This window comes from Rhinoderma darwinii, chromosome 4, assembly GCF_050947455.1.
Source record: "Rhinoderma darwinii isolate aRhiDar2 chromosome 4, aRhiDar2.hap1, whole genome shotgun sequence".
NCBI classification, from domain to species: domain Eukaryota; kingdom Metazoa; phylum Chordata; class Amphibia; order Anura; family Rhinodermatidae; genus Rhinoderma; species Rhinoderma darwinii.
The window spans coordinates 43,859,797-43,886,487 of NC_134690.1; the positions used below are offsets into that span (position 1 = coordinate 43,859,797).

A 26,691-nucleotide genomic window follows, 5' to 3' on the forward strand; every position below is an offset into this window, starting at 1 on the left:
ATATATATCATGAAATAGAAGCTCCTGCAGTAACTATCCCAACATTGAAGTCAACAGAAGAAATCCCTCTTGCTCCCGCCAAGGTCACGAGACAGTCCACCCATAAGTTTCTTAACTTAATGGAGTTGTAAAACATGGTCGCTTTCTTCAAGTACCTCTTGTCCTTGGGCTGTGTGCGGGTTTGGCAGCTCAGTAACATTTAAGTAGATAGGGCTAAGTTGCAATACCAGATACGGCATATAGAAAAAAGTGGCACTTTTTTTGGAAGACAACGGACATGTTTTTTAATCTCCTACATTCCCTTTTTTTTATCTATAAATTTTTATTGAACATTTTACAGAGATTATACATCAAGTATATTAGATGCAGAAATCATATCCATTGCAAATGAACAATATATTAGCCAAACATTCCACAAATGACAGGATATTGGGCACGTCTTGGATCTGGTTTAACAATGAAATATAAGTCATGTACGAACATCAGATAGCTTAACCCTAAACATGACATCCAGAAATACTTCCAATATATATGATTGTCTAATGTGCAAACCGATTCAAAGTATGGAATACATTGGAGAAATGAGCAAAAGAGAACAAACACAAATAGAGATATAACAACCAGACAAATATAAGAATGCAACATCCCAGATTAGGCAGAAACCGGGAAGTACAGTATACGTAGCATGGTGTATACGAGGAGCCATTCCCTAGGAGACACAGTTATAAACACTACATAGCCAAGGTCCCCACAACTATTCAAATTTAGAGTAGGAGTGGTCTACATCCCCCTTTAAAGAAGATCTTTCAGGGGACAATCCTTCATCTTAAAAAAATATCTATTAGATGCCTGCTTAAATGGTGCCTGTGAATGCTCCTCCAACCGTCCTTGGAAATAATTCTGAGGGTTCACCCTCCACCTATACAGAACATGTACTTCATCATAATCTTTCTTGTTATCATTGTACACACAGGACATATCATCAATAAGATCTAATAGGTTATGTGTGAATCATTCCATAAGAAATAGACCCTAGTGGTCAGTGATTGTCTTCAAAGTCCACCCCCAAATGGGGTGTCTTCTACTGGACCTTTGGGACCTGTTGTATCGGGGGTCCGTTATTGTTTCAGAGCCTGGGCCTATCAAAGGATACTCTTGGGGCAGTTTTTTTAACAGACGAAAACTCGAGGACCTACTTGTGATTTTGGAAATATTCAGTAAAGCTGGCTGAAGCCCAGCAGGTGTATTGAATGTGACCAAAAAACAAAGCGGCTGCCAATAGAAGGGGGTATAGGGAATAGTCAAATGGTCCAGCAGAATTTTTCCGCTATTGGGCCTTTTTCTTTAAAGGGATTGTTCGCTTTAGACAATCTTCATTTTCTAGAAGGCCACCCCAACGATTCGGGGACCTCCAGTGATCAGCTATAATCTGTGGAGAAAACAAGTACTAAATTCCCCTACAGCGCCACCATTGGAAAAATGAAGCATTGGACATTTACCTTTTGAAGTCAATGGTGATGAATGGATGTGACAGGTCCTCCAGAAGGAGAGACGCTCTTTGTAGCTGTTCTCCACTCTGGCTAATAGATAGGAATTATTCAGTGGGGAACACCTCTAAAAAAAATTAAGCATTTGAGAACCCTTTAAAGGGTAACTAAACGTTTGACAAACTTCAGACATATCATAGTGACATGTAAGAAGTTTAGATTGGTGGGGGTCCGAGCACTGAGACCCCCATCAATCACTAAAACGAAGCATCAGAAGCGCTTGTGTGAGCGCTCAGCCGCTTCGTGTCTGTTCGACTTTTTCCGGAAATCAATGTATCGGAGTACGGACTCAATAGAAAGTCTATGAGCCCGTACTCCGATACATCGGCTTTCCGGAAAAAGCCAAACAGACATGAAGCGGCTGAGCGCTCATGCGAGCGCTTCTGATGCTTCGTTTTAGCGATTGGTGGGGCTCTGGATTTTATGGTTTTAACTTTTAGTGCTCATTGTATTGAATATTAACCTCTTAAAGAGGCTCTGTCACCAGATTTTGCAGCCCCTATCTGCTATTGCAGCAGATAGGCGCTGCAATGTAGATTACAGTAACGTTTTTATTTTTAAAAAACAAGCATTTTTGGCCAAGTTATGACCATTTTCGTATTTATGCAAATGAGGCTTGCAAAAGTACAACTGGGCGTGTTGAAAAGTAAAAGTACAACTGGGCGTGTATTATGTGCGTACATCGGGGCGTGTTTACTACTTTTACTAGCTGGGCGTTCTGATGAGAAGTATCATCCACTTCTCTTCAGAACGCCCAGCTTCTGGCAGTGCAGATCTGTGACGTCACTCACAGGTCCTGCATCGTGTCGGCACCAGAGGCTACAGTTGATTCTGCAGCAGCATCAGCATTTGCAGGTAAGTAGCTACATCGATTTACCTGCAAACGCCGATGCTGCTGCAGAATCATCTGTAGCCTCTGGTGTCGATGTGTCCTCGCTCGTCCGACACGATGCAGGACCTGTGAGTGACGACACAGCGTGATCTCTTGAGAACACGGCTGTGTCTGCACTGCCAGAAGCTGGGCGTTGTGAAGAGAAGTGGATGATACTTCTATACACAACGCCCAGCTAGTAAAAGTAGTAAACACGCCCCGATGTACGCACATAATACACGCCCAGTTGTACTTTTACTTTTCAACACGCCCAGTTGTACTTTTGCAAGCCTCATTTGCATAAATACGAAAATGGTCATAACTTGGCCAAAAATGCTCGTTTTTTAAAAATAAAAATGTTACTGTAATCTACATTGCAGCGCCTATCTGCTGCAATAGCAGATAGGGGTTGCAAAATCTGGTGACAGAGCCTCTTTAAGGACTAACAGTATGTTTTAGTACTGTCCTTCAGACCTGTACAAAAAGCAGCTCTCTCTTTAGCAGACCAGGCCCGTTCATGTATTACACTGTCGGCCAGTCATTTAATAACCCTTCCCGACATTTGACATAATTGTAAGTTTTGGCTCCTTACTTAATGGGTATCCACTATGTGTTACATGTATGTCACTGTAATGGCTGTGATCGGCGATAACTCAGATCCTGGCCATTTAACCATTTAGATGCCATGGTCAATATCGGTTAAAAAGGAAGGGTCCCTCGTCATTCCACCGCCTCCCTGTGACGTAATCGCAGGGGGGGTGGGCGATGGTTGTCATGGCAGCCATCTTTGTTCTCCTAGGCAAGACTTAATAGGAGGCGGTAAAAATGACAATACACAATTTGGCAGTGAATTGTACCAGAGATCCCTTGTATAAGTTCCCAAGGGATACTTAAAAAAAAAATGGAAAACAGTTAAAGATTTTAGCAATGTACAAAAAAGTCTCCACTTTATTTTGTGGTCACCCCCTTCATGTCGTCTCCCTGCAGTTATGGGTAGGGGAATGGCAGAATTTATGTTCCCTTGAGATAATGTTGACAGGTTGGATACGTAGACAATGCTTCTGTTTGTACCGCAAATATTCTATGGTTATTATACATTTCCATAGCAAACCCTTGTTGAAGGTCTAGTAAATCTACTACTGATGGATGTTTTTATCCAGAGATTAAAGTGGCTAGAACATAGGCTTATATAGTCACAATTTATGGGATTCCCATTGCCTGCGTCAGGAGCTGCTGAATAAACAAGGTGTAAGTGAGGAACTCATTATAGATAAATGTCGGGACCTGTCTATAATCCTGCCTCATGTCTATCTCTTACATAATATGGAATTCATAAGCAAACACATTTTGGGTAATATTTCTAATTACGTCCAGACACATAGGCCATACAACATTAAAGAGGACTTCCACTTTTGTAGGCACCCTAAAAAAAATATTAGGGAAATTCCTACAGTGCTGTGAATATGTGAATAAATGTTTGTCTTCTTTCTTCAAAATGTTCTCCATTGTGGAGTATTTGTCACACTGTATGGGTTCTGATATTTAACCCCTTAACTACGAGCGATGGATATATCCATCACAAGCAGGACCTATATCCGTCTCTCTTGCCAAACTGCCAGAATCTAAGCGATCTCCGATTCCGGCAGTTTAACCCATTAGATGTCGCTGTCAAAAGTGACAGCGGCGTCTAATGTGTTTGACAGAGGGAGGGAGCTCGGTCAGTCACCCCATCGGCAGCCCCACAACGATATTGCAGGGCACCTATTGGTTTCCATGGCAGCCGGAGGCCTAACAAAGACGTGTCCTATTTTCTCATGGACCCTTCACACAGTCCGTTAAAACAATGGCCGTGTGAACGGCCGCATACAATTATATGGGTCCGTGTGACGGCCGTTGTTTCAACGGCCATCACGTGGAGGTTTAACACGTTTGTGTGAATAAGGCCTAATTATACCAAAGCATTGTATCTACAATCACAAGATTGCAAAGTGAAGTCCCCTAGTGGGACAAAAAAAAAAGTTAAATAGTTAAATAAAGTTTATGAAAAAATAAATAAAAAGATTACAGTAAAAATAAAATAAAACCACTTTTTTTCCCCAAAAAGTGGTTTTATTTAGTAAAAGTGTAAAAAAAAAAACACATACACATATATGGTATTGCCGCGATCATAACGACTCAAACAATAAACTTAACACAATAATTTAACCGCCGGGTTAACGGTGCCCAAAAAAAATGCAAAGAACAACAGGAAAATAAAAAAAAAATTCTCCCATTCCCCCCATAAAAAATAAAAGTTAATCAATAATTCCCATGTAGTCCAAAATACTACCAATGAAAACTACACCTTGTCTCACAAAAAACAAGCCCACATACGGCCACATCGACGGAAAAATAAAAAAAAGTTACGGCTCTTGGAATGCGGCAATGCAAAAACAAGTAATTTATTTTTAAAAGGGTTTTTATTTTGCAAAAGTTGGAAAACAAAAAACCTTTAGATATTTGGCATCCCCGTAATCGTGCCGACCCATAGAATAAAGGTAACATGTTATTTACAACGCATAGTGAACGGCGTAAATTTATAACGCAAAAATTAATGATGGAATAGCTGCTTATTTTAAATTCTTTCCTTAAATAAAGTTAATAAAAGTTAATCAATATGTGATATGCACCCAAAGAGGGTGCAATTCAAAAATACAACTTGTCCCGCAAAAAACAAGCCCTTATACGGCTATGTCTACGAAATAGAAAAGAAGTTACGACTCTTAGAAGGCGATAGTGAAAAAACAAAAAATAATCACTGGTCATTAACACGCAAAAAGGCCTGGTCATTAAGGGGTTAAAGAAGCACTCCAGCCATTTTTTTGTCTATATAGTGCAGCCTAGGCTATCATTATAGCATAATGGAGAGGCCCTTGTGTATTCTTGTTTTAGTTAATGTGTCATTTATAGGTTGTCTGCCATCTTGATTCCTTCTTCCGCTTTGATATGGTTCCCCTAATGCAGCCTACATTTCCCATCATGCCTTTGGCTTTTCAGAAGGTACGGACTCTCATCACAAAGCACTTGTTCTTCTCTGAGTCCTATCTAAGTGCAGCAAGTGATAGATCAGTGACATATAACTTCTACCTTCACACAGTGGAGTTTCAGCGTATCCTATGTGATGCAGCTTCACACTGCTCTCCCTGTCTTCTTCTTGTGATAGATTTCTCTCTGTAAGTTTTTACACATGAGGCAGGGGAGACCAGCATTTCATAGAAATACACTGCACTCTCTGCACACAGCAATCACTGTATGCATGGAGGACATGCAGAGAAACAAGGAGGGTGGAGTTAGGTGGGGTCTCAGAGCTGCCAGAAGGGATTTGATTGGTGAGAATTTTCTCCTGTAGTTCACAGAATGTCATCCACACAGGAGATGATGAGCTGTCTACACGTGAGAGCATGATCTATTTTGCTGGTCAGACTGAGGTCACATGACACAGCTGCAGATAATGAAAGGGTTCAAAATGTATATATGTAACTTAGCTGGGAAGAAACAAATGACACTAGAATATTGCTGGTGAGTTAACATGATGTATTTAGTTAGCAAAGTTATCCAACACCCAAGTAAGTGCCTCCTTAAACGTAATAACACTACTCTTAGCAATAATTGCAAATATAGATTTCCCATAATTTGATATCAGTCTTTCACATCTCCTGTGAACCTAATTTTCATTATAAAATTAACCTTACATGAGATTGAAGTAAGCACCATAATGTTTCTACAAGAACACTATGCCAAGATTTAAGGAAATTCTAGTAATAGTAACCAAAAAAAGTAAAAAATAAATAACATGTATTTAAATGAGAAAAAATATCTCTAAATAGAGAAGACTGGAAACCACAATTATTCCAAGTGCGCACCAACAACTCATGCAAGGGGAAAGTTAATGACTTCAAAGTGGGCAAAAATGGCACTATTAAAGGCTATGTAAACCTTTGAAAGCAATTTTTTTTAAATAAAAAGGTCAATCAGTGTGATTGGTGCAACTTTATAATTAGTTTTTATTAAAAAAAATTGTGTTACTTTTTGAGATACAGCTGTTTTGTATTCTGTATACAGAGCAGCTGTATCATGCACTAAGACCTGAATCCGTCAGATCCACGGGACTAACGGGTTCAGTGACAGTGGGTCCTGCATCTCTGACACGCAGGACCCACCTGCCATGACTATGTGACATCATGCAGATGGGTCCCTATACTAAACATTATACCTGTACAACTTGAAACTCGCCTCTCTCTTGGGCTAAGGCCTACAAAATGTATTCAGGCTAGATAGGGATCAGCATTATTCTATACTAATTAAAAACCGCCTTGGACAGATGGAAGGAGCACGAGCCAAGATGGAGTTAGTCACTACTCCCCCAAAAAAGCAATGCAAAGTTAGTCAGCACCTGTGTTTTTGCACAGGTACATACTAGTCCAGCTATAGTAGCTCTACACTGTGAAGATCCTATTAAATAGCTCCTTGTATCTCAGCTTCCTCGACTTCCATGAGCATGACATGGGCGAGTGAGAGCAAATTTTTAGGTTTTGGGTGGGAATAAGCTTTAAAGGGGAGTTTTCTTTTTAAGGATGGGTGTAGATAAAATGCAAGGCAAATTTTAGAAGTAGTAGATATTCTGAGAAAAAGAAAAAAAACAAGACGGATAACTACATGCTCAGTTTTATTAGTCTCTTGTAGTCAATTTATTTTAATCCTTCCAAATTAAACAGGATTTTCTGATGTAAAATGCAAGATTTATAAGAATCCCGGTTTATGAAATGGGCATTTCAGGTTGTTTTAATGATTATCTCACCACGATGGCCGATTAAGTAGAATAAACCTGATTCTTATTTGTGCAGAACTTGGCACACATATTTCAGTTGTACATAGATCACACCTTGTGACAAGCCCTGACCTGTATATTAGATAAGATAACATGCAGGATATTTTGCTCACTATATTTTCTTAATTTAAAAGGTAATGTACACTGCAGGATACCAGGCATGATATAAAATGAGGGTTCAAAGAGCATTTTTTATTGCCTTTAGTTACATCAGTTTTTGGACAGTTGGGTGACAACCACAATTCTCACAGGCATTTTTAGGGATTCCTAGCGATATACCACTAGTTCATGATGCTTATTTGGACAACCCCGATTTAAAATAAATACCCGCTAGCAATCAGCTAAGATTGCCAATGGAAGATGTGGGCAGCCGTGCATTACTCCTGCAGTGGCCACTATAGGAGACATGTGGTAGTACATGGTGGCCATTCAAATGACTAAGTCACTATGTAATATATGGTCAAGCTTAGTACTCCAGAGTTGGAGCTTGTCTATACAGAGTAGTGAACCACCCTCTATGAAGTCTATATGGACAACTTCTTTAACTTTGCAAACTTTGTCTCCTAGATTTCCTAGAAATTCCCAGATATAACTGAGACCACTCAGGAAATGACATTTACAAATTTTTCACAAGCATCGGTAAACTCTAATATATCATTATAGGATGTTACTGTTTGTGAGTTAAAATGACCCCAGTCACACACTATGTGTTTATGTAGAATTGTACTAGGCGTAGATTTTTGTATAGATCATAGGGTAATTATTGGTTGGTAACTTTCTATTTCAACATTGGTTCCTTTTAATTGACCCTCACATTGCAACCTAAAATCCCTTAAAAGACCAGCTCCACCTTTACTTACCATTGGCTTATTAGTAAGCAAATTATTGCAGATTTTTCCTCGAATTGTGGCTGTAAAATACACAGTGTATTACAGCAGCAGCAAAGTGAATAAGATTTAACAAATCTCATCCACACACTGTAGAAAATTCTGATTGCCCTATCATTGCATATTTTTCCCATTGAGTTCAATGGGGAAGTTAAAAATCTCAAGGACCATACTCACCCCCGGGCACTATGGTAGCGACTTGTCTCGTCGCCCTGGACTGGTCTGTGTTGGGCTGGCCTCCTGGGTGGAAGTCTTGTCCCATGTAAGCACTGCAGCCACAGGTTTCAGCATCACGTTGAACTATTCTTCATCCTGGGATCTGGACGAAAAAACTGTACCAAGTCCAATACGATTTGCTGCGGACTTTCGGCCAGAATACCCTGTGGTATCTGGGTCGGATTTGCTACTGAGTTTCCTGCAGAAAATCCAACCTGTGTGAACATATCCTTACAGTACAATATATATTGATGGGTTTTGAAAACCCCATTCTCATGTAGTGGAAAAAATCTGCAATGAAATCAGGGGGTGCTGTGGATTTTCAAACCCACGGTATATCAATTCTGTAGCGGAAATGCCACGGATATCACCCTTTGCAATATGGATTATACTTTTTTTTCACATTTGTGTCCTGGTTTTGGTTCTCAATGACTTTAGTAAGTGGAATGCATGCGATTGCCTAGATTTGAGTGTTAAATAAGATTGGCCCCTCTATGTATTAATATGTCCTTCAGCTGACGCCATGTTATTCATAACCCATATACATTTGTCCCTTACATAGGCCGTGGAGGAGGTTAACAATCATCTGAGGGTGCTTTATCCCGAAAGTGAAGAGCTCTTTGATATTGTGTTGATGACCAATAACCATGCCCAGGTCGGTGTACGGCTCATAAACAGCATCAATCATTACGGTAAGTAATATAAATATCTCTTTCGAGATCAGATTGGCTTCGATGGTGAGGAGCAGCCTTGGCTCTGTATATTAGGAAGCCTCCTTATTGTAGATATGTTTATTTGCCTATGTCAGGGTATGGATGACAACGCATATATTTCAGCTTTCATCAGATGCTTCATTCTAGAACAGTAGACTTAACTTGTCACATCGGAGCACTGAAAAACACCCCCTCCCCATTTTAAACCTGGGGCGATACAGTTGCTTTACAAGAGGATTAAGTGCAGATGTCCTTAGTGTGAGTAATGATGATATCTCCCCCTTGCTGGTGGGTCGAGTGAGAATGAAAAGAGTAGAGAACCTCAACGGGCAGCTGGGGAAAGAGATGGCTAAGAAAATGTAAGGTCAGCAGATAGAGCTCTGGATGGACTTAATGAGGAACTGTGTCTACCCTGGGGTGGTCCCGCTAAAGACTTTCATCATGACACCTATGTCAAGAATTGAAGAATAACAAACTGAAGTGTTGCTATTTCAAGTTAAACACAAAGTAAACCTGAGCCCCACGTCCTGATGAGAACAATATAAGACCTGATGTTTCAAGTTGAAGCTTCAAAGTACAACATATTTTCTTAGAATTGATTCATCTTTTTTCTGGGGCACAAATTACTATGACTTGGAATTTCTTCTCTCCAGTTGTTGGACGGAAAACAAATGATGTGTTTTATATATACATGGAAACTGAACATGAAATCTACATTGAGCTTCTAGTGGTAAGGAACTTGAAGGATCATCCTTCCCGCCCTGTCACTTACCTCTTATCTGCTCACCATTGTTCTAGTCACCTAAGACATTTGGTGGTCTGACCAAGCTCCTCTGTTTTTGGTGCTCAAGCATGCCAAATCCTTCATATCAAGCAACAGTTGGATCGCAGGGTTGAGAAGACCTTGAAATAACAATTAAATTTTTTTCTTCAAAAATACAACCTCCTTTGAAGAGTGGGAAGTGGTTGTAAGTCATTGAGTGGTTGATAGGAAGCTCAATCTTTCCTTTCAAAGAGATTCTGCAGCAGCCTATAAAAGTTAGGGGAACTTGATGTTTATTACTGTTTGGCTTTGCTTTTGTAGAAGGAATCTGAGGGGTGTATTACACAGGACGTAGTAGAAGCTTCATCTTGATATTCACTACTGACTGACACAGAGCTCCCCATGAAGAGTAGGGTCTATGAAGCTGTTAGCCGAGAAGATAGCAGCCCTCTCCAATGTTCAAGTGAGGTTCCTTGAATCCACCAGCAAATTATTCTGATGGTCCACCCATCATCTATACAGAACATGTGCACGTCCACTTTTAATTTCATTATAATCTTTGCTGTCATCATCACACACACACAACATATCATCAATAAGGTATAATCGGCTATTTGTGAATTATCCCACTAGTAATGGACAATTGTGGCTATTATACAGGTATTACGTACACACTAGCGTATCCGGTCTCAGAGTTGTGTGACCTTTGCACAGGGCGCATTACTTGTCACTACTCAAGGGGGCGCCACTGGCCCTGAAGACCTGGACACTTGTACCCCTGTTCCTGCTCTTGGTGCCTGAATCTATGGAGAAGCAGCTGAATAGGAAGATGATACATTTCATAGTTTAATGACTAGGCAGTGTTATTTTTACACTGTTAGATTGTATTATTTGGGCACAATATGTGGCCTGTATATTTCAGTATTATCTTGACATTATATGGCGGTATTATTTGGGCACTATACTTTGCTGTATATTTCAGTATTATGTTGGTATTATGTGTATTATTTGGGCACTATATTTGGGCTGTACATTTCAGTATTATCTTGGTATTATGTGTATTATTTGGGCACTATATGGTACACAATAAAAGGGTGTGTGGGGTATCAAGGAAGATGCTACACAGGGCACCAACCAACCTAAGACTGGCCGAGCAACCTATATTTGTCAATGGGAATTATAGTTTTAGATAGTAAAATAGTCTTATACATTAACAAAAATTGTTGAGCTGGGATACGATTATATCATAACCTGGGTAATGTTGTACTGAAAGCCTCCTGCAAATAATCAGATGGGAGAAGTAATATTAGATTGCTTGTTCACTGGTGTCACGTCTTTATACAGTAAAATCATGGAACTTTTTGGTGATTTCTTATATCTTTCCATTCTATAGTAAGCATACAATATACTCAGACATGTGATCAAACAACTTAGACTTGACTGTATAGCTTTCATTTGAGTTCCCACAATGCACTGCTTTCTGCTAACAGGAATCCAACACGTAATTCAAAATCAGTAACCGAGAACATAATCCGGCACCTGCCAGGTTCTCGATGATGCCATATTTTCCAATAGCATTGGTACTGGTGAAAGTATTAGATATTATGTATTTCCTCTTCATTCATCCTATTAACCCTTTTTATTTTAGGCCTTAACATTGAACGATTCTGCATGACCGGAGGAAAGAGCCCGATCGGGTACCTGAAGGCGTACCTCACCAATCTGTACCTATCATCAGATTCAGAGAAGGTACAAGAGGCCATTGAGGAAGGTAACGTCCACTCAATGCTCTTAACTGGTTCACTTTCTAAACAGGAAAGCAAATTGCCAGAGTCTGGAAAAGTCTGCGAATGAATGTTGTCTTTTCCCCGGCAGTCCTGTACAGATCACTAGGGCAGTGTGTCATGGGGCACTCTGGATGAACTCAGGTCCTACAAGTCTAAAATGAAGCTTCTTATATGGCCGGAGGTGCCTACCTTTTCCATGTCATTCACAAGACCCCTATTCATTCAGCCTCTCGGCACTTGACCTGGGTCTTGTATTTCATCTCTGCATCTCATTTTCCCGGGGTTATAACTAAATGCTCATTTTATTCTAAATAACTAGAAACAGAAAAAAAAACAGTGGCATTCGTATGTGATTTCATTTTAGTCGATGACTATGTACTTAAAGAGTGTTTCCTCTTTAAGGCCGGTTTCACGCAAGTTTAATATGGGCGCCCCTATTATCTCTGTAAGTCCCGTGCCAACTGCAGCTCTAATGATATGAACTAATAATATCATATGAATCTTTGTCGCTGTCATTTGGGGTCATTAGACCTGCAGTTGGGACGAAAGGGTCAGGCACAAAAAAGTGTACCTTATACGAACTCTTGAAACAATCCTATCTAAAAGAATCACTTTTGACCAGAAAAAATTGGCTCAAGTTTTTTAATGGTTTGCTTCTTGAACGGAGAGCTGGGTGGCAGACAATATGGCCAACCTGCACAGGGGCTGTCCCCCAACTTTCTAAGACCCTGTTCACACGCTGCAAAATTCTGCCTCATTCATTTCAATGGGAGTCAGATGCTTCTTTTTCCTTCTGATTTTTTCAGCTAGCGGGGAAAAAGAAGCGTCCTGCTCGATCTTTGGGCGCTTTCCGCCCGAACATCCTATTGAAGTCAATGGAAGGAGGAATCTTCCTGCAGCGAATTTTACGGCGGGACCCGCCTTGAAAAATCTGCTGTGTGAACTGACCCTAAGGATCCTGAATTCAAAATTATCCTAGTTATGCAGTAATGAATGCATCAATACCAACTAAGGGGGATTTGACATTCAGGAGTCTGGGAAAGTGAGGTGAAAGCTATTGTTATTAGCAGCCATATTGGTTTCAGGATCAAGAAATGAAAAAAAATGATGTTTAGACCCTATAATATTAATGCTTTTTTTTTAGTATGAGAGAGAAAACCCCTCAGTGACCACAATGTCCTTTTACATTGTCCAGTGTGAGGACCCCATCATGTGCTCCCCACCTCTTCCGGGATGCCAGGGGTATGACATACTAATAGGGGGGGGGACTGGGGTTATGCTCTACATAATAATAATTCGACTTCTCCTAATAGCACTTGTATCGTTAGCGAGAAAGTCTGCCTCCGCAGAGAGTGGATCATTTTGGAGACGTTCCAGAAGCTGTCAGTCAGGCGCTGATGTTGTGTAATGACTTTTACATGTGTATATTATTTTGTACATAGTTTGCTATGCTTCTTTTGGCGCAGCCTCACTCTTGTAGTAGCAACATATTCCACAGACAGAACATATCAGAGTGCTGCCACTGTGCTGTTTGGCTTCTGTTGTGTAAACCTTTGCTGTCAGGGTCAGGCCAAACAGGCGGCTCATTCAGACCCCTTGACAGTCACAGGCCAGACAGCATGAGGTCTGAAAGCAGCAATGAGAGAGAGGGCAGTGTCTGTCAGGCCACCCCGGTGACTGCTCATGTACAGATGTACTAAAATAAAATGAAAAAAACACGTCGCCACATAGTGCAGATGAGTAAAATAGAGACAGGGGAACACATAATATAACGTGCTCACCTTGAGAATGTGAATACTGGCAAGTATCACAGTAAGGAGTGTGAAATGCACTTAGCAAATTGACGAGAAGAAGCTGCTGCCTGGTTCCATAGGCAATAATCACAAGGAGTTGCCGATATTGAGATAATGTATAAAGCAGAAAAAGGATCCATATATATATATGTGTATATATATATATATATATATATATATATACCTATGTCAATTGTATGTATTTCTCTTGCCTGACGAAGACACCAGTCCGGTGTTGAAACGCGTAGCATCCATTCGATTTTTAATCATTATTAAACATGAACTTAGGTTGATTTTCATCCTAAGCAGCGCCATTGTGGATCCTTTTTCTGCTTTATACATTATCTATGTACAGATGTAGCCAAATTTAACTTGACTCTGATAACTGTATATACAGTATATTACTGCTGACGTCACATTGGGGGTAGGTTCATTGTAGACCTCCTTACAATATATGACCAAAAATTAGAGATAGATAGATAGATACATACGAGAGAGATGGATAGATAGATAGATAGATAGATAGATAGATATGAGAGATAGATATGAGAGATATGGATGGATAGATAGATAGATAGATAGATAGATAGATATGAGAGATAGATATGAGAGATAGATACGAGAGAGATGGATAGATAGATAGATACGAGACAGAGAGAGATAAATAGATATTAGATAGATAGATAGATAGATACGAGACAGAGAGAGATAAATAGATATTAGATAGATAGATAGATGATAGACAGATAGATAGATAGATAGATAAATAGATATTAGATAGATAGATAGATAGATAGATAGATAGACCGCTCAGAGTGCCAGTGAACTTGGTGTTGATCCAGGGTGTCAATAAATATACATTCAAAAAAAGCATCACTCCAGGAATAGTGAATAGAAGCGTTTATTCATTCATTCCATATCCACGTGACGTTTCAGCTCTGTCATATGTTTTTTTTCAATAAAATATACAGGGACCATGCAGGGTATATAAACCACGTGGTTCAATGATATCATGAATTAGTACAAACAATCACCAATAACCATATTTTATAGAAGATTATAAATATAAAAGTCTGTGATGATATAATAATGCATACAAGTGGTAAAAATGTGCCATAAGTGTAAAAATCAGTTGATAAGTGTAAATAAACGGGTAAGATCAGTGGGTTCGGATAACTTTCATCTAATAAGTATCTGCACCTTACAACTATTAGGAAGTAATGGATTCGATCCCCTGTGCACTGTTGTTATATAATGGTGTGAGGGCAGATGTTTTACTTGTCAAGGTTGACAGGACACAGAGGAGTAGTTTAAAGATCCAGGGCCCAGATGCAATATCTGTAGCACAGCCCTCCTCGTGGTTGATGGGTCTCTGGGTCGCCTCAGGTACCAGGACTCCGGTGCGGCGCCAATCTCTGCACCTCTTGTAGCTACAATGCTAGTGGGATATCTAATCTTGTGCGACCATTAATGGAGAACATTAACAGGACACTAGTGACCTCTACTATAAAGGCAACGCTACAAGATTCTGCTTTCAACATGGCGACCTGATTGTGGTGTCTGTTATAATGTGGTAACCCGGCTTCTTCACTTATCTTATTCCAGGTATTGCAGCCGCCACCATGTTTACCTCCAAGCGAGACATTGTTCTACCAGAGAACGAGCTGAGAGTGGCTTTTGATGGGGACGCTGTGCTGTTTTCTGATGAGTCTGAGCAAATTGTTAAAGAACGGGGCTTAGACTCTTTCTTTGAACATGAGAAACAATTTGAGAACAAGCCGCTGGCACAGGTATGGAGTCGTGCACCTGCCAACCATGTGTTTTTAAAACTGTTAGGGTGTGTTCACATCAGTGTCGGGCTTCCGTTCATGGGTTTCCGTTGGACCTTTCCATCGGAGGAACCGATGATCGGAAAGCCAAACGTTTATTTCCAATCCGTAAGGTTTTCGTTTATTTTTGCGGAAACAATAGCGTATTTGACTACGCTATTGTTACCGCAAAAAAATCAATGGTAATGCTAACAGAAGCTATGGTTTCCATTTGGCTTTCCGTTCATCAGTTCCTCCGACGGAAAGGTCAAACAGAACCCATTAACAGAAGCCAGATGCTGATGTGACCAGGACCTAAACCATAAGGACACTAAAAAGGGGTTTTCCGGTTTTATGTAAATAATTCTTAATTACCGTATAAATTAAAAGTTGCAGAGTTTCTAATATACTTTGGGGAAATGTATCATTTGTTCTAGAACAGAAGACAAAATGCAAGTGTCCTAAAAATGTTACAATTTGAGCAAAAAATGCTACTTTTGAGGTATTTGTGCCACTCATGCCACTTTACCAAAAAGTGGACAGACTTAGTGAATGGGCCGGTGCCTTCCACGGTTCAACTAATGTAATTTATTGAGGCCAGAATTTGGCGTAAATTATAGCGCAAATCTATAGCTCATAGCTGTCATGGATTTGACTTTCTGCTGCATATTACTCCAGCACTATCTAGATTAAGACTGGCATATGAAACCCCAGTCTTAAAGGCTACGTATGTACAACTGTAACATTGTTTGTTTGTTTTTTGTAAAAATGTCTATCAGTGTGTTTGGTGCAACTTTCAAAATACATTTTATTAAAAATTATTTTTACTTTTTGAGATACAGCTGCTTTTTATCCTGTATACAGAGCAGCTGTATCGTTCGCTAAGACTTGAATCCATCAGGTCCGCGGGACTAACGGGCACACTGACAGCGGGTTCTGCGTGTCTCTGACACACAGGATCGAGCTGTTACTATCACATCTAAGGTCGTAACTTAGATGTGATAGATTAGGGTGATAGATTAGGGTATGTTCACACGGAGTGTTTTAAGGCGTATTTTGGGGCGTTTATGCCTCGAAAAAGGCCTAAAAAAACGGAAGCAGAACGCCTCCAAACATCTGCCCATTGATTTCAATGGGAAATACATTGTTTTGTTCCGACGGGGCATTTTTTTACGCCTCGTTTTCCAAAAACGGAACGTAAAAAGACGTGTCACTTCTTGGGACGTTTTTGGAGCTGTTTTTCATTGACTCTAAAGAAAAACAGCTCCAAAAACGTCAGTCAAAAACGGTTCTTGAAAATGTGACTTTGATTAAAAAAACTTCTGAAAATGAGGAGCTGTTTTTCAGGTGGATATTGCTTGTCAGAAACAAAAAAGTTCCCGCTGACACTGAACCCGTCAGTGTTGCTGACCTGGCGGATTCAGGTCTTAGTGCACGATACAGCTGCTCTGTATACAGGATAAAAAGCAGCTGTATCTCAAAAGGCAAAAATATTTTTTTAATAAAATGTATTTAGGAAGTTGCACCAATCACACTGATAGACATTTTTATTAAAAAAAAGGGAAAAAAAACGATGTCAACGTTGTGCATGGCCTTTAATAAATTCCCCCTTTGGGATATTACATTTCTACGCATTTTCAAGTACACTGCTTACTGTAAGTGAAGCCGACATTTGTTTACATGTACAGTCTATAAACCGGTACACGTTTAGTCCTGCTCTGAACCTAGAAGTAGATACAAATGTATTCAGTCTAGAAATTGTCTAGACTGGATACAATTGTATCCATTTCTAAACCGAGAGCAGTGCTAGCTTTGTACCGTTTGCAGACAGTGTTTTCATTCACTGACAGCAAACAAATATCTTGAAAACGGTGAGTTGAAACACAAAATTTATTAGAAAGTTGTAGAAGTTTTTATTTATACAGTGAAGAAAGGGGATGTCTGATCCCCACCTATCAGAAGGGTTCCTTGATATTAAGATGATCACAGTGATCAGATGTAATATATAAGGAAACCTGTTAGTAAGTGTTCAATTTCCCAACAGCACTACCACAGGAGAAATCAAGCATTACACAGTGTCCAATCAAATCAATGGGTTGTCTGTGTAATGAAGGACAGTGTCACGTAGGGTTCGTGGACCCACTGGGCAGCTGGCCAGCAGGGTGCAGCTTAAAGTCTATAGTTCGTATAGGGTACCTGTGGCAGCTCGGACAGTAGCAAGGCGGGCTCGGCTGGGACTTAGGCAGCAGGCAGTCGTCAGGCATGGTGAAGCAGGACAGGCGTGGTATACAGCACAGCACGACTTTGGCTCAGCACGGCACTCGACCAGGATAGCATGGGATACAGGTAACAGGATCAGGAACAGGAACACTGGAAAACACTAGGAGACCATCGCGTAGACAAACTTAGGGTACGACAACAGTGCTCAGGCATCGAAGCAAGGGGCTGAACCCTTCTTATAGTCCAGGGCACTCATGGGCTGATAGTTCATTAAAGTCTGGTGTGCGCGCTGACCCTTTAAGAGCGGGCACGAGCGTGTGCGTGCACCCTACGGGATCCAGCCGAGGTGAGTGGAAGCGAGTGCTGGCATCCCCTGAGGAGGAGACTGGGGCCAGCACTTGCCGACCCATGGCTGCGGCCGTCAGGGGGAGAGTGAACCTGACGGCCCGCAGCCACGGACATGACAGACAGGACAGGTCCTCCAGATCGAGAGACAATCTTTGTAACGACTTTCCACTCTGGCCAAGAAATGAGGATCCTAAACAGTTCCCCCGTTATTTCAGAACTCCCTATTGGGGTATATGAAAATGGGGTTTCAAAACTGGTCAACCCCTTTAAGCTTTTTTTTTTTTTTTTTTTTTTATAAACCCGTAAAAAAAGCTTTAATAGGATTTCCATCACTCACACAGCCCAGAACACCTTTATTTACATACTTTGTATATCAAATCTAGTGGAGAAAAAAAGAGCAGTTGCCTATGGCAACCAATTAGGTTGATGCTTTTGTGCATCTGAATAATGAGAGTCTGAATCTAATAGGTTGCTATGGGCAACTTCTCAAATTTTCCCTTACACCACTTTTGTTAAGTCTCCCCCTATATTTTTGTGTTTATAGACCACACAGGGGCACTGTGAGCTAAATAACATCACCAATGAGATGGATAGATCGGACGACTGGTTTGTATACAGTGATGATGAACAAGACCGGGAAATCTTGGTGTTATGAGATCTATTGACAATGTACACAAGATGTTGTCTGCAGCTATATTGTCAATCACAACAATAGATCAGCTTCCTTACAGATGACCCCAAAACAATATTCTGATGCCAGACGTTATATCACAATATTAAATAAACTTGTAAATGCCACCAAACTAAAAGTAAAATACATTGAAAGTGTAAGATCACTTTTAAAATAAAAAGAAAGATATAAAATAGAAAGATACAAGAAACAGAGGGCGGACAAAGTCAGCTGAGGGCCCTCAAGAGAGAACATTATGTATGGACCCTTGCTATTAAATAGTTCAGCATGGAGTACCCCCTTTATTGTATGTCTCTCTCACAATCCACCAATAATTATGAGTTATGAAATTCATTAGTTGTCCACAGGATAGGTCATCAGTATATGATTGGTGCGGGTCTGACCCCCGGACCCCTCACCGATCAGCTGCTCTGGCTACCTCCGGGCACCAAATGTGTTTAAGGGTATGCAGTAGTTGGAGCTGGAATTAGATGGCTCTGACCACTCCCTTTGAATAAGAGCAGAGCTGCAGTACATGGGTGTCCAGTGCCCGGAGTCAGCCGACAAAGCTGATCGGTGCGGGTCCGCATGTCGATCCCCACCGATCATATACTGATGACTGGATAGGTCATCAGTTGTCCGTTCGTGGACAACCCCTTTAACAAATGATACGTTTGTATGTAGATAGAGATGAGAGATTAGAGAGAGCTGAGAGAGATTAAGCGAGAGAGAGCTTAAAAGAGAGAGAGAGCATAAAAGAGAGAGATTGAGAGAGATAGATTGAGAGAGAGACGGAGAGAGAGACAGAGAGAGAGAGTTTGAGAGATTAAGAGAGTTTTTAGAGATTGAGAGATTAAGAGAGATTGAGATATTAAGAGAGAGATTAACCCCTTAATGACCGCCGATAAGCCTTTTCACGGCGGTCATTAATGGGTTTTATTCTACAGCGCCACCATTCCACGGCGATGCTTTAGAATAAAGTAAACCGAGCAGGGAGCTGTCAAATCTCCCTGCTCTCAGCTGCCAGAGGCAGCTGAGGGCTGGGGGCGTCCCTGCTCTGCCGGGTGAGATCGATATAAGTATCGATCTCACTCGTTTAACCCTTCAGATGCGGTGCACGATAGTGGTCTGAGTGGTTTTTGAGAGAGGGAGGGGGCTCCCTCTCATAAGACTGACACCCGGCGATAAGATCGCCGAGTGTCTGTGTCTGCGATGGCAGCCGGGGGCCTAATAAAGGCCCCCAGATCTGCCTGTAGCGAATGCCTGCTAGGTCATGCCACAGGCATGACCTAGCAGATGCCTGTCCGTTTTAAACGGACAGGCAAGTAATACACTGCAATACAAAAGTATTGCAGTGTATTATAATAGCGATCGGAGGATCGCTTAGTGAAGTCCCCTAGTGGGACTAGTATAAAAGTAAAAAAAAGTTGAATAAAGTTAATTAAAAAAAAAAGTGAAAAAAAAAAAATGAAAAACCCACTTTCTCCCCTTACAAACTGCTTTACTATTAAAAAACCCACAATAAAGCAAAAAAGTTGCACATATTTGGTATTGCCGCGTCCGTAACGACCCCGACTATAAAGCTGTTACATTATTTAACCCGCACTGTGAACGCCGTAAAAAAATAAAATAAAAAACTATGGAAGAATTGCTGTTTTCTGTTAATCCTGACTTTAAAAAATTGTGATAAAAAGTGATCAAAAAGTCGCATCTACTCTCAAATGGAACCAATAAAAACTGCAAGTCGTCCCACAAAAAACAAGACCTTATACAGCTATGCCGACGCAAAAATAAAAAAGTTATAGCTCTTCGAATGTGACAATGGAAAAATGTAAAAAATGGCTTGGACATTAGGGCCCAGAATGCAAGCAGGGGGAAGGGGTTAAGAGAGGGAGATTAAGAGAGGGAGAGATAGATAGATAGATAGATAGATAGATAGATAGATAGATAGATAGATAGATAGATAGCAGAAAAAGAATGGTGACAGCACACTGCGAACACCAATGCAACCTAAACCAATAAATATAGATAAATATGCAGTAAAGCTAAATCTATTTATAATAGGGAGGTTCTTAGTGCAAATTTTGATCAAAAAGTGTTTGCCCACCTGGCACGACAAGGCGACCTCTATGAGGTGGGGACCTACTCTGCACATACACCCAGAAGATAGATAGATAGATAGATAGATAGATAGATAGATAGTTTCTTTTTTTGTTTGTTACATAAATAAATAATGTTGTCGTTTTTTCCTTCTATAAATCGATGAGAACTGTATAGTGCCCCGTACATTACACAGGCAGCTTGTACTTTATACACGGTACCAAGTCAAAAAATGGCGTAAGCTGTTAATTCTTGCTTTGTTGTGACAACAGCTTGCTTTCATTTAGCGTAGACATGTATAATGTAACGAGTATCACACAACGCTCTTAGTATTTGTTATTCTACGTTTTCAAAACACTGGAGCAGAATGGTTATGTGATTTTTAAATGCAACAATAGCGGGTGCCAAGTCTATGCCCAGTGCCAGATGGAATTACGCAATCTAAGCAGCCTGCTATAAACCGCTTATATTAGCAAACATTACAATTATTTATAATGTGATTATTCCTTTCAATGTACTTAAGATTTTGTAATTTAAGTTAAACAGAATCTCAATAGATGTAAATGCTGCCGCCACAGAAAACATGTCTATAGTATTTAATGGGAAACATACTCATTTCTTCTACAGGGTCCATTGAAATGTTTTCTAGAAGCACTAGGGAAGCTCCAGAGGAAGTTTTATGCTAAAGATGCCCGTCTGAAGTGCCCCATAAGGACCTACCTTGTGACCGCCAGAAGTGCTGCCAGCTCTGGTGCCCGAGCATTGAAGACCTTGCGTGCCTGGGGTCTGGAGGTGGATGAAGCACTTTTTCTCGCAGGTGCCCCGAAAGGACCAATTTTAGACAAAATTCGACCTCATCTATTCTTTGATGACCAGATGTTTCACATAGAAGGTGCCCAAGAACTGGGTACAATTGCAGCTCATGTCCCTTATGGGATTGGTCAAAAGTACCACAAATCAACCTTAAAAGAGGAAGCCAAGAATGAACCGGAAAAGAAATAGAGATAATATCTTCTTTTTAAGTAAAGTTGTTTGTAAATAATATATTATCTTCTATAGGTGTTTATGATGAAGCAAGTTATCTATCCGAGTCACATAATTCAATCATTTGTCTTGAGGAAGCTATATAGAGAAGGCTAGATGCCTCACAAGCACTAACTGTTGGCAAGACACCTACTCATCCTTGATACCCCAGCTGTATTGGCATGACAGGAGGAGTTTGATCCTTGTCCTCTTGCCAGAACAGAGCAGGAAGACTTAAATTGGTCAGACATTATCGACAAGGGTGATTCCGAATCCTTCTGATTGTTAGAAAAGCTTTCGATGCCTGCCTCCGCCCCCCCCCCCCCTCCATCATGGCTCAATTATTGGATCAGGTGGAAAAATCCGATCACTTGTGGCCAATTGTTGCCTACTTGTATTGAAGATAGACATTTTGTGTAATCTTCTCATGAAAATCAGTGGTATATGTTGTCCTTCATGACAGACTGATGTTGCTAGTCCATAAAACATAAAATTTTAACTGCAGTGCATACATCCGACCTTGAGTTGTTTACGTCAAGATGGTAAAAATTCTATTCCGGCTGTTTTTTTTTAGTTATATCTGCATTTGGAAAGGCTGGATGACAACTATTGAAGCCCCAGTTCGAGCTCCAATTAGGGTTGTCACCCAACTTTATCAGAAACCACCTATTTTTGGATAAAGAGGCAGATTTAGCCTTCAGGACTCAGGAAAAGCTCAGTAATCACCCCATATGTGAGACATATTGGTTGACACCCAGCAGACAAAAACAACTCAAGAACTTTAATTTACTGGTGATTTTTTTATATTTAAAGAGGACATAACCTTTAAATCTATCATTACAACATCAAAGTGTCATGATGGTCAAAATACTTTTGTGGTTTTATAGTGACCTTGTAGATTATTAGTTGGTCCACAACATAACTGTTTTCAGTAAAACTAGGCAATCCATTATGAACTGGAGAGAATAATGCAATACAAAAAAAGAAGGTAAAACCTCTTACCCTAACGTTGTCCTGGTAATCGGAAGCCCTTGGAAGGGTTGGTTTTAAAAAATCTGCTCATTGTCTAAGGCTGGGTTCACACGACCTATTTTCAGCCATAAACGAGGCGTTTTACGCCTCGAATTACGCCTGAAAACACGGCTCAAATACGTCGGCAAACATCTGCCCATTCATTTCAATGGGTTTGCCGACGTACTGTGCCGATGACCTGTCATTTTACGCGTCACTGTCAAAAGACGGCGCGTAAAATAACAGCGTCGTCAAAGAAGTGCAGGACACTTCTTGGGACGTAATTTGAGCCGTTTTTCATTGACTTCAATGAAGAACAGCTCCAAATTACGGCCGTAATTGACGCCTCGCAAAACGCGAGTACGAGCAATTACGTCTGAAATGCAGGAGCTGTTTTCTCCTGAAAACAGCTCCGTAATTTCAGCCGTAATTGTCGATATCGTGTGCACATACCCTTAGGATGGAGGTTGGAGACCAATGGTCTAAGCATACATGTGCTCCCTGTAGATGTAAGTGCTTGTCTATATGACATTTCCTGCTGGACCAATAGGGAATCATTCATGGAGATGAATGGAGCTGCTTACATGTTTGAAGAGCATATAAGGTAGCACTGCTGGTAGGATTTAGATTTTTTTTAGACTTTTGTGCTCTATAGTGTGGTTTTAAATTAGGACTATGTACTTGTATTACATAATTTTCATTAGGACCACCCAGTTTTACATTTAATTTGTGCCTTTTATATGGTCAGGTAGCTTTAGTGCCTTCAACTAACCATAGACTTGTTTATTAATGGGATATTGTCGTGAATTTAATCTATTTCTTTTAAGCACTGGGATTGTGGTCTACTGATGTAGCCATCTTTATCTTGACTTTTAACGCATTAAATACACAGTGGAAAGATCCTTTATCTTGACTTTTTCAATGACTTTTTAATGGCATTTGTTGTATGATAGCACACTGCAGTAAGTTATCAGAGTCAATATACAGATGTAGCAATCTTTATCTTGACTGTGATAACTTGCTGCAATGTGATATCACACAACAAAACAAAAGCCATTGAAAAGTAATTGAAAAATACGAGATAAATGTGCATGTATTGCATGTTGCTTGTATTTAATACTTTAAAAGATATCTACATCTAGATCTACATCTATAAAGATGTCTACATCTGTAAAGATGGCTACATCCGTACATGTTTTACAGGCTGCAATTGAAACTTTTTGTACATGAAAACAGTATTGAAAGGGAGCTCCACCATGACAGAAATCTTAGTTTAGGTTGAGTGGTTTATTTGATCGTTCTAAGACACTTCACACCTTTTGATACTACAAGGCTTTGTAGATACAGCTTAGATACTGTAGGTCTTTGGAGATCCATTTTATATACAAATCTTTACATACAGGTAAGAGCTTAGGTCCCATGCACACAACCGTATTTTTTCCCTCCCGTAAATACTGGCGGAAATACGGATCCTTTGTCACCCGTATTTACAGACTCGTTCCCGTATATACGGGTCCATAGTCACCCATATTCCACCCGTATTTACGGATCTGTTTTCTCTACTTGTCTTTGCACGTAGACAGAGATATTGCAATGAACTAATCGGCAGCCCCTTCTTTCTATCCAGCACTGATCGCCAGCCTCTTCTCTCTATCCAGCTCTGATCGGCAGCCTCTTTTCTCTATCAGTGCTGGATAGATAGAAGGGGCAGCCCTTTCGGGCAGAGTTTCCGCAGCAGAATGCAGCGATAGAAAGAAAAAGAAGTTCATACGTCCCCTGGCCATTGTCTTGGTGACGCGTCCCTCTTTTGACATCCAGTCCGACTTCCCTGGATGACGCGGCAGTCCATGTGACCGCTGCAGCCTGTGATTGGCAGCAGCGGTCACATGGGATGAAACGTTATCCCAGGAGGCCGGACTGGAGGAAGAAGCAGGGAGTTCTGGGTAAGTATGTTTTTGAAAGAAACATTAGAAATAAGCGCCGCGCATGGTACTCACTGTCCAGCGATAGTCACTGTCCAGGGTGCTGAAAGAATTACTGCCGATCAGTGCAGCCCCTTCTCTCTATCCAGCAGTGATCGTTTAATTCTTTCAGCACCCTGGACAGTGACTACCGCTGGACAGTGAGTACCATGCCTAGCAACGTTCCCGTAATTACAAGTGCACACACGTAGCCACCCGTAATTACGGGAGCCCCATAGACTTCTATGGGCCTTCCCCTGCCGTAATTACGGCCTGAAATTGGACATGTTCTATATATTTCAACGGCCCGGGCACCTTCCCATAAGCAAACGGGAAGGTACCCGTGGCCAATAGAAGTTAATGGGCACGTAATTACGGGCGTTTTTACGGTCGTGTGCATGGGGCCTTAGATAGCAACAGGAGTCCATAGATACAGATTACATAGCTCCAGTCTTTTGATATACATCTTAGACGCTACGATTCTTAGAAGCACAGCTTAGATACCGAATGTTTTTGGAGAATACAGTTCTTTGTAGATACAGCTTAGATACTGGAGGAGATACATTTTATATACAAATCTTTAGATACAAGTAAGAGCTTAGATAGTAAAGCCTTTTATATATATATACCATAGGTAGTACAGGTGTCCATAGATACAGATTACATAGTACTAGTCTTTGGATATACATCTTAAACGCTACAGTTCTTAGAAGCACAGCTTAGATACCAAATGTCTTTTGAGAATACAGTTCTCTGTAGATACAACTGAGAGCTTAGATGCTTAGATAGACAGTACAACATTTTTTAGATACATCATAGATATAAGAGGTATAAATACACCATAGATATAACACATCTTATATATCATTGGTCTTTGGAGACAGGGCTTAGATACTACACATCATTGGAGACAAATCTTAGATACCAAAGGTCTATGCAGATGTAGCTGGGTCTTGTGTTGACCTATCAAATTGCAATACATTTTTCATGGTGGAGTTTTTCGTTTAGGTATATCAAATAAATTGCTTTAAAAAGGTGTATTGCATTTTGCTGCTTATAGTTGGAGAAGAGGGTTTGGTAGGAAACCACATACTGCACTGATGGCTGTTTATCAGGGTAACTAATAGGGTAAAATCAGGGATTCTATGTTATGTACTTACACTTTATCATTTTTTTGCTTTATAGATGAGGCAGTTGTAGATTTGGGGATGATTATGCTAAAGTGTCCTTATGTAATGTTTGCAAAATATCACAATCATGGCTGTAGTTGTCAGTTTTCACCTAGCCTACTTTTCTGACTTGTCTGGATGATGGGCTATAAATTAAAAAAGGGGGTTATCCCACTTTAAATCTTCAGGTAAGGCTTCATTCACATCTGTGTCATGGGTTCTGTCAGGCCTTTCCGTCAGGGGAACCCATGAACGGAAACCAAAAGGAAATCATAGCTTTCCGTGATTTCAATAGGAACGCTTCCATTGCTAATAGTTTCCAATTGTCTCCGTTCCGTAAGGTTTCCGTTTTTTTGCGGAATCAATAGCGTAGTCGACTATACAATTGATTCCGCCGAAAAAAAGGAAACCTTGCGGAACGGATGCAAATGGAAACCATTAGCAATGGAAGCGTTACCATTGAAATCAATAATGCAAACGGAAAGCTATGGTTTCCTTTTGGTTTCTGTTCATGGGTTCCCCTGACAGAAAGGTCTGATGGAACCCATTACACAGATGTAAAGGAAGCCTACGTTTTATTTTAGCTAGGCAACCCGTTCTTATGAAGCGGTTCAGGTTGGAATCAAACATAAACATATTTGTATCTATGTAGGTAAATGTCGAACCTTGTTTTACGTATCGAGTACTGATCTGGGGTTACATCATGGCTTCAATTGTATTCTTATCCCACTTACAATTCTGCATGATACTAAGCTCACAACATGAAGCAACTCCTGCTGGTTCAGAGTCTGTGCAGAGCTTAATCTGCTAAATCGTGTCGCATAAAGAAAAAAACAGTCCCGGAATGCAGTGCAGATGATTGCACTACATTCTGGAAGTTCAGTTGCTCCGTTAGGGGTGTTTATGTGGATACAGTGTGAACTGGTTCCAGTAACAA

The 26,691-nt window shown here is 40.5% G+C and overlaps 1 protein-coding gene across 1 annotated transcript in view; it reads left to right on the top strand.

Moving 5' to 3' along the window:
• NT5C1B (5'-nucleotidase, cytosolic IB) overlaps window positions 1-26,126 on the top strand; it is a 30,001-nt gene extending 3,875 nt beyond the window's left edge. Inside the window, exons 4-7 of the mRNA XM_075861067.1 lie at window positions 8,951-9,080; window positions 11,513-11,635; window positions 15,050-15,234; window positions 21,218-26,126. Coding sequence (XP_075717182.1) covers window positions 8,951-9,080; window positions 11,513-11,635; window positions 15,050-15,234; window positions 21,218-21,592 — 813 coding nt within the window. The 3' untranslated portion in view covers window positions 21,593-26,126. The remainder of the gene's footprint in view (window positions 1-8,950; window positions 9,081-11,512; window positions 11,636-15,049; window positions 15,235-21,217) is intronic.
• Window positions 26,127-26,691: the final 565 nt, after the last annotated feature.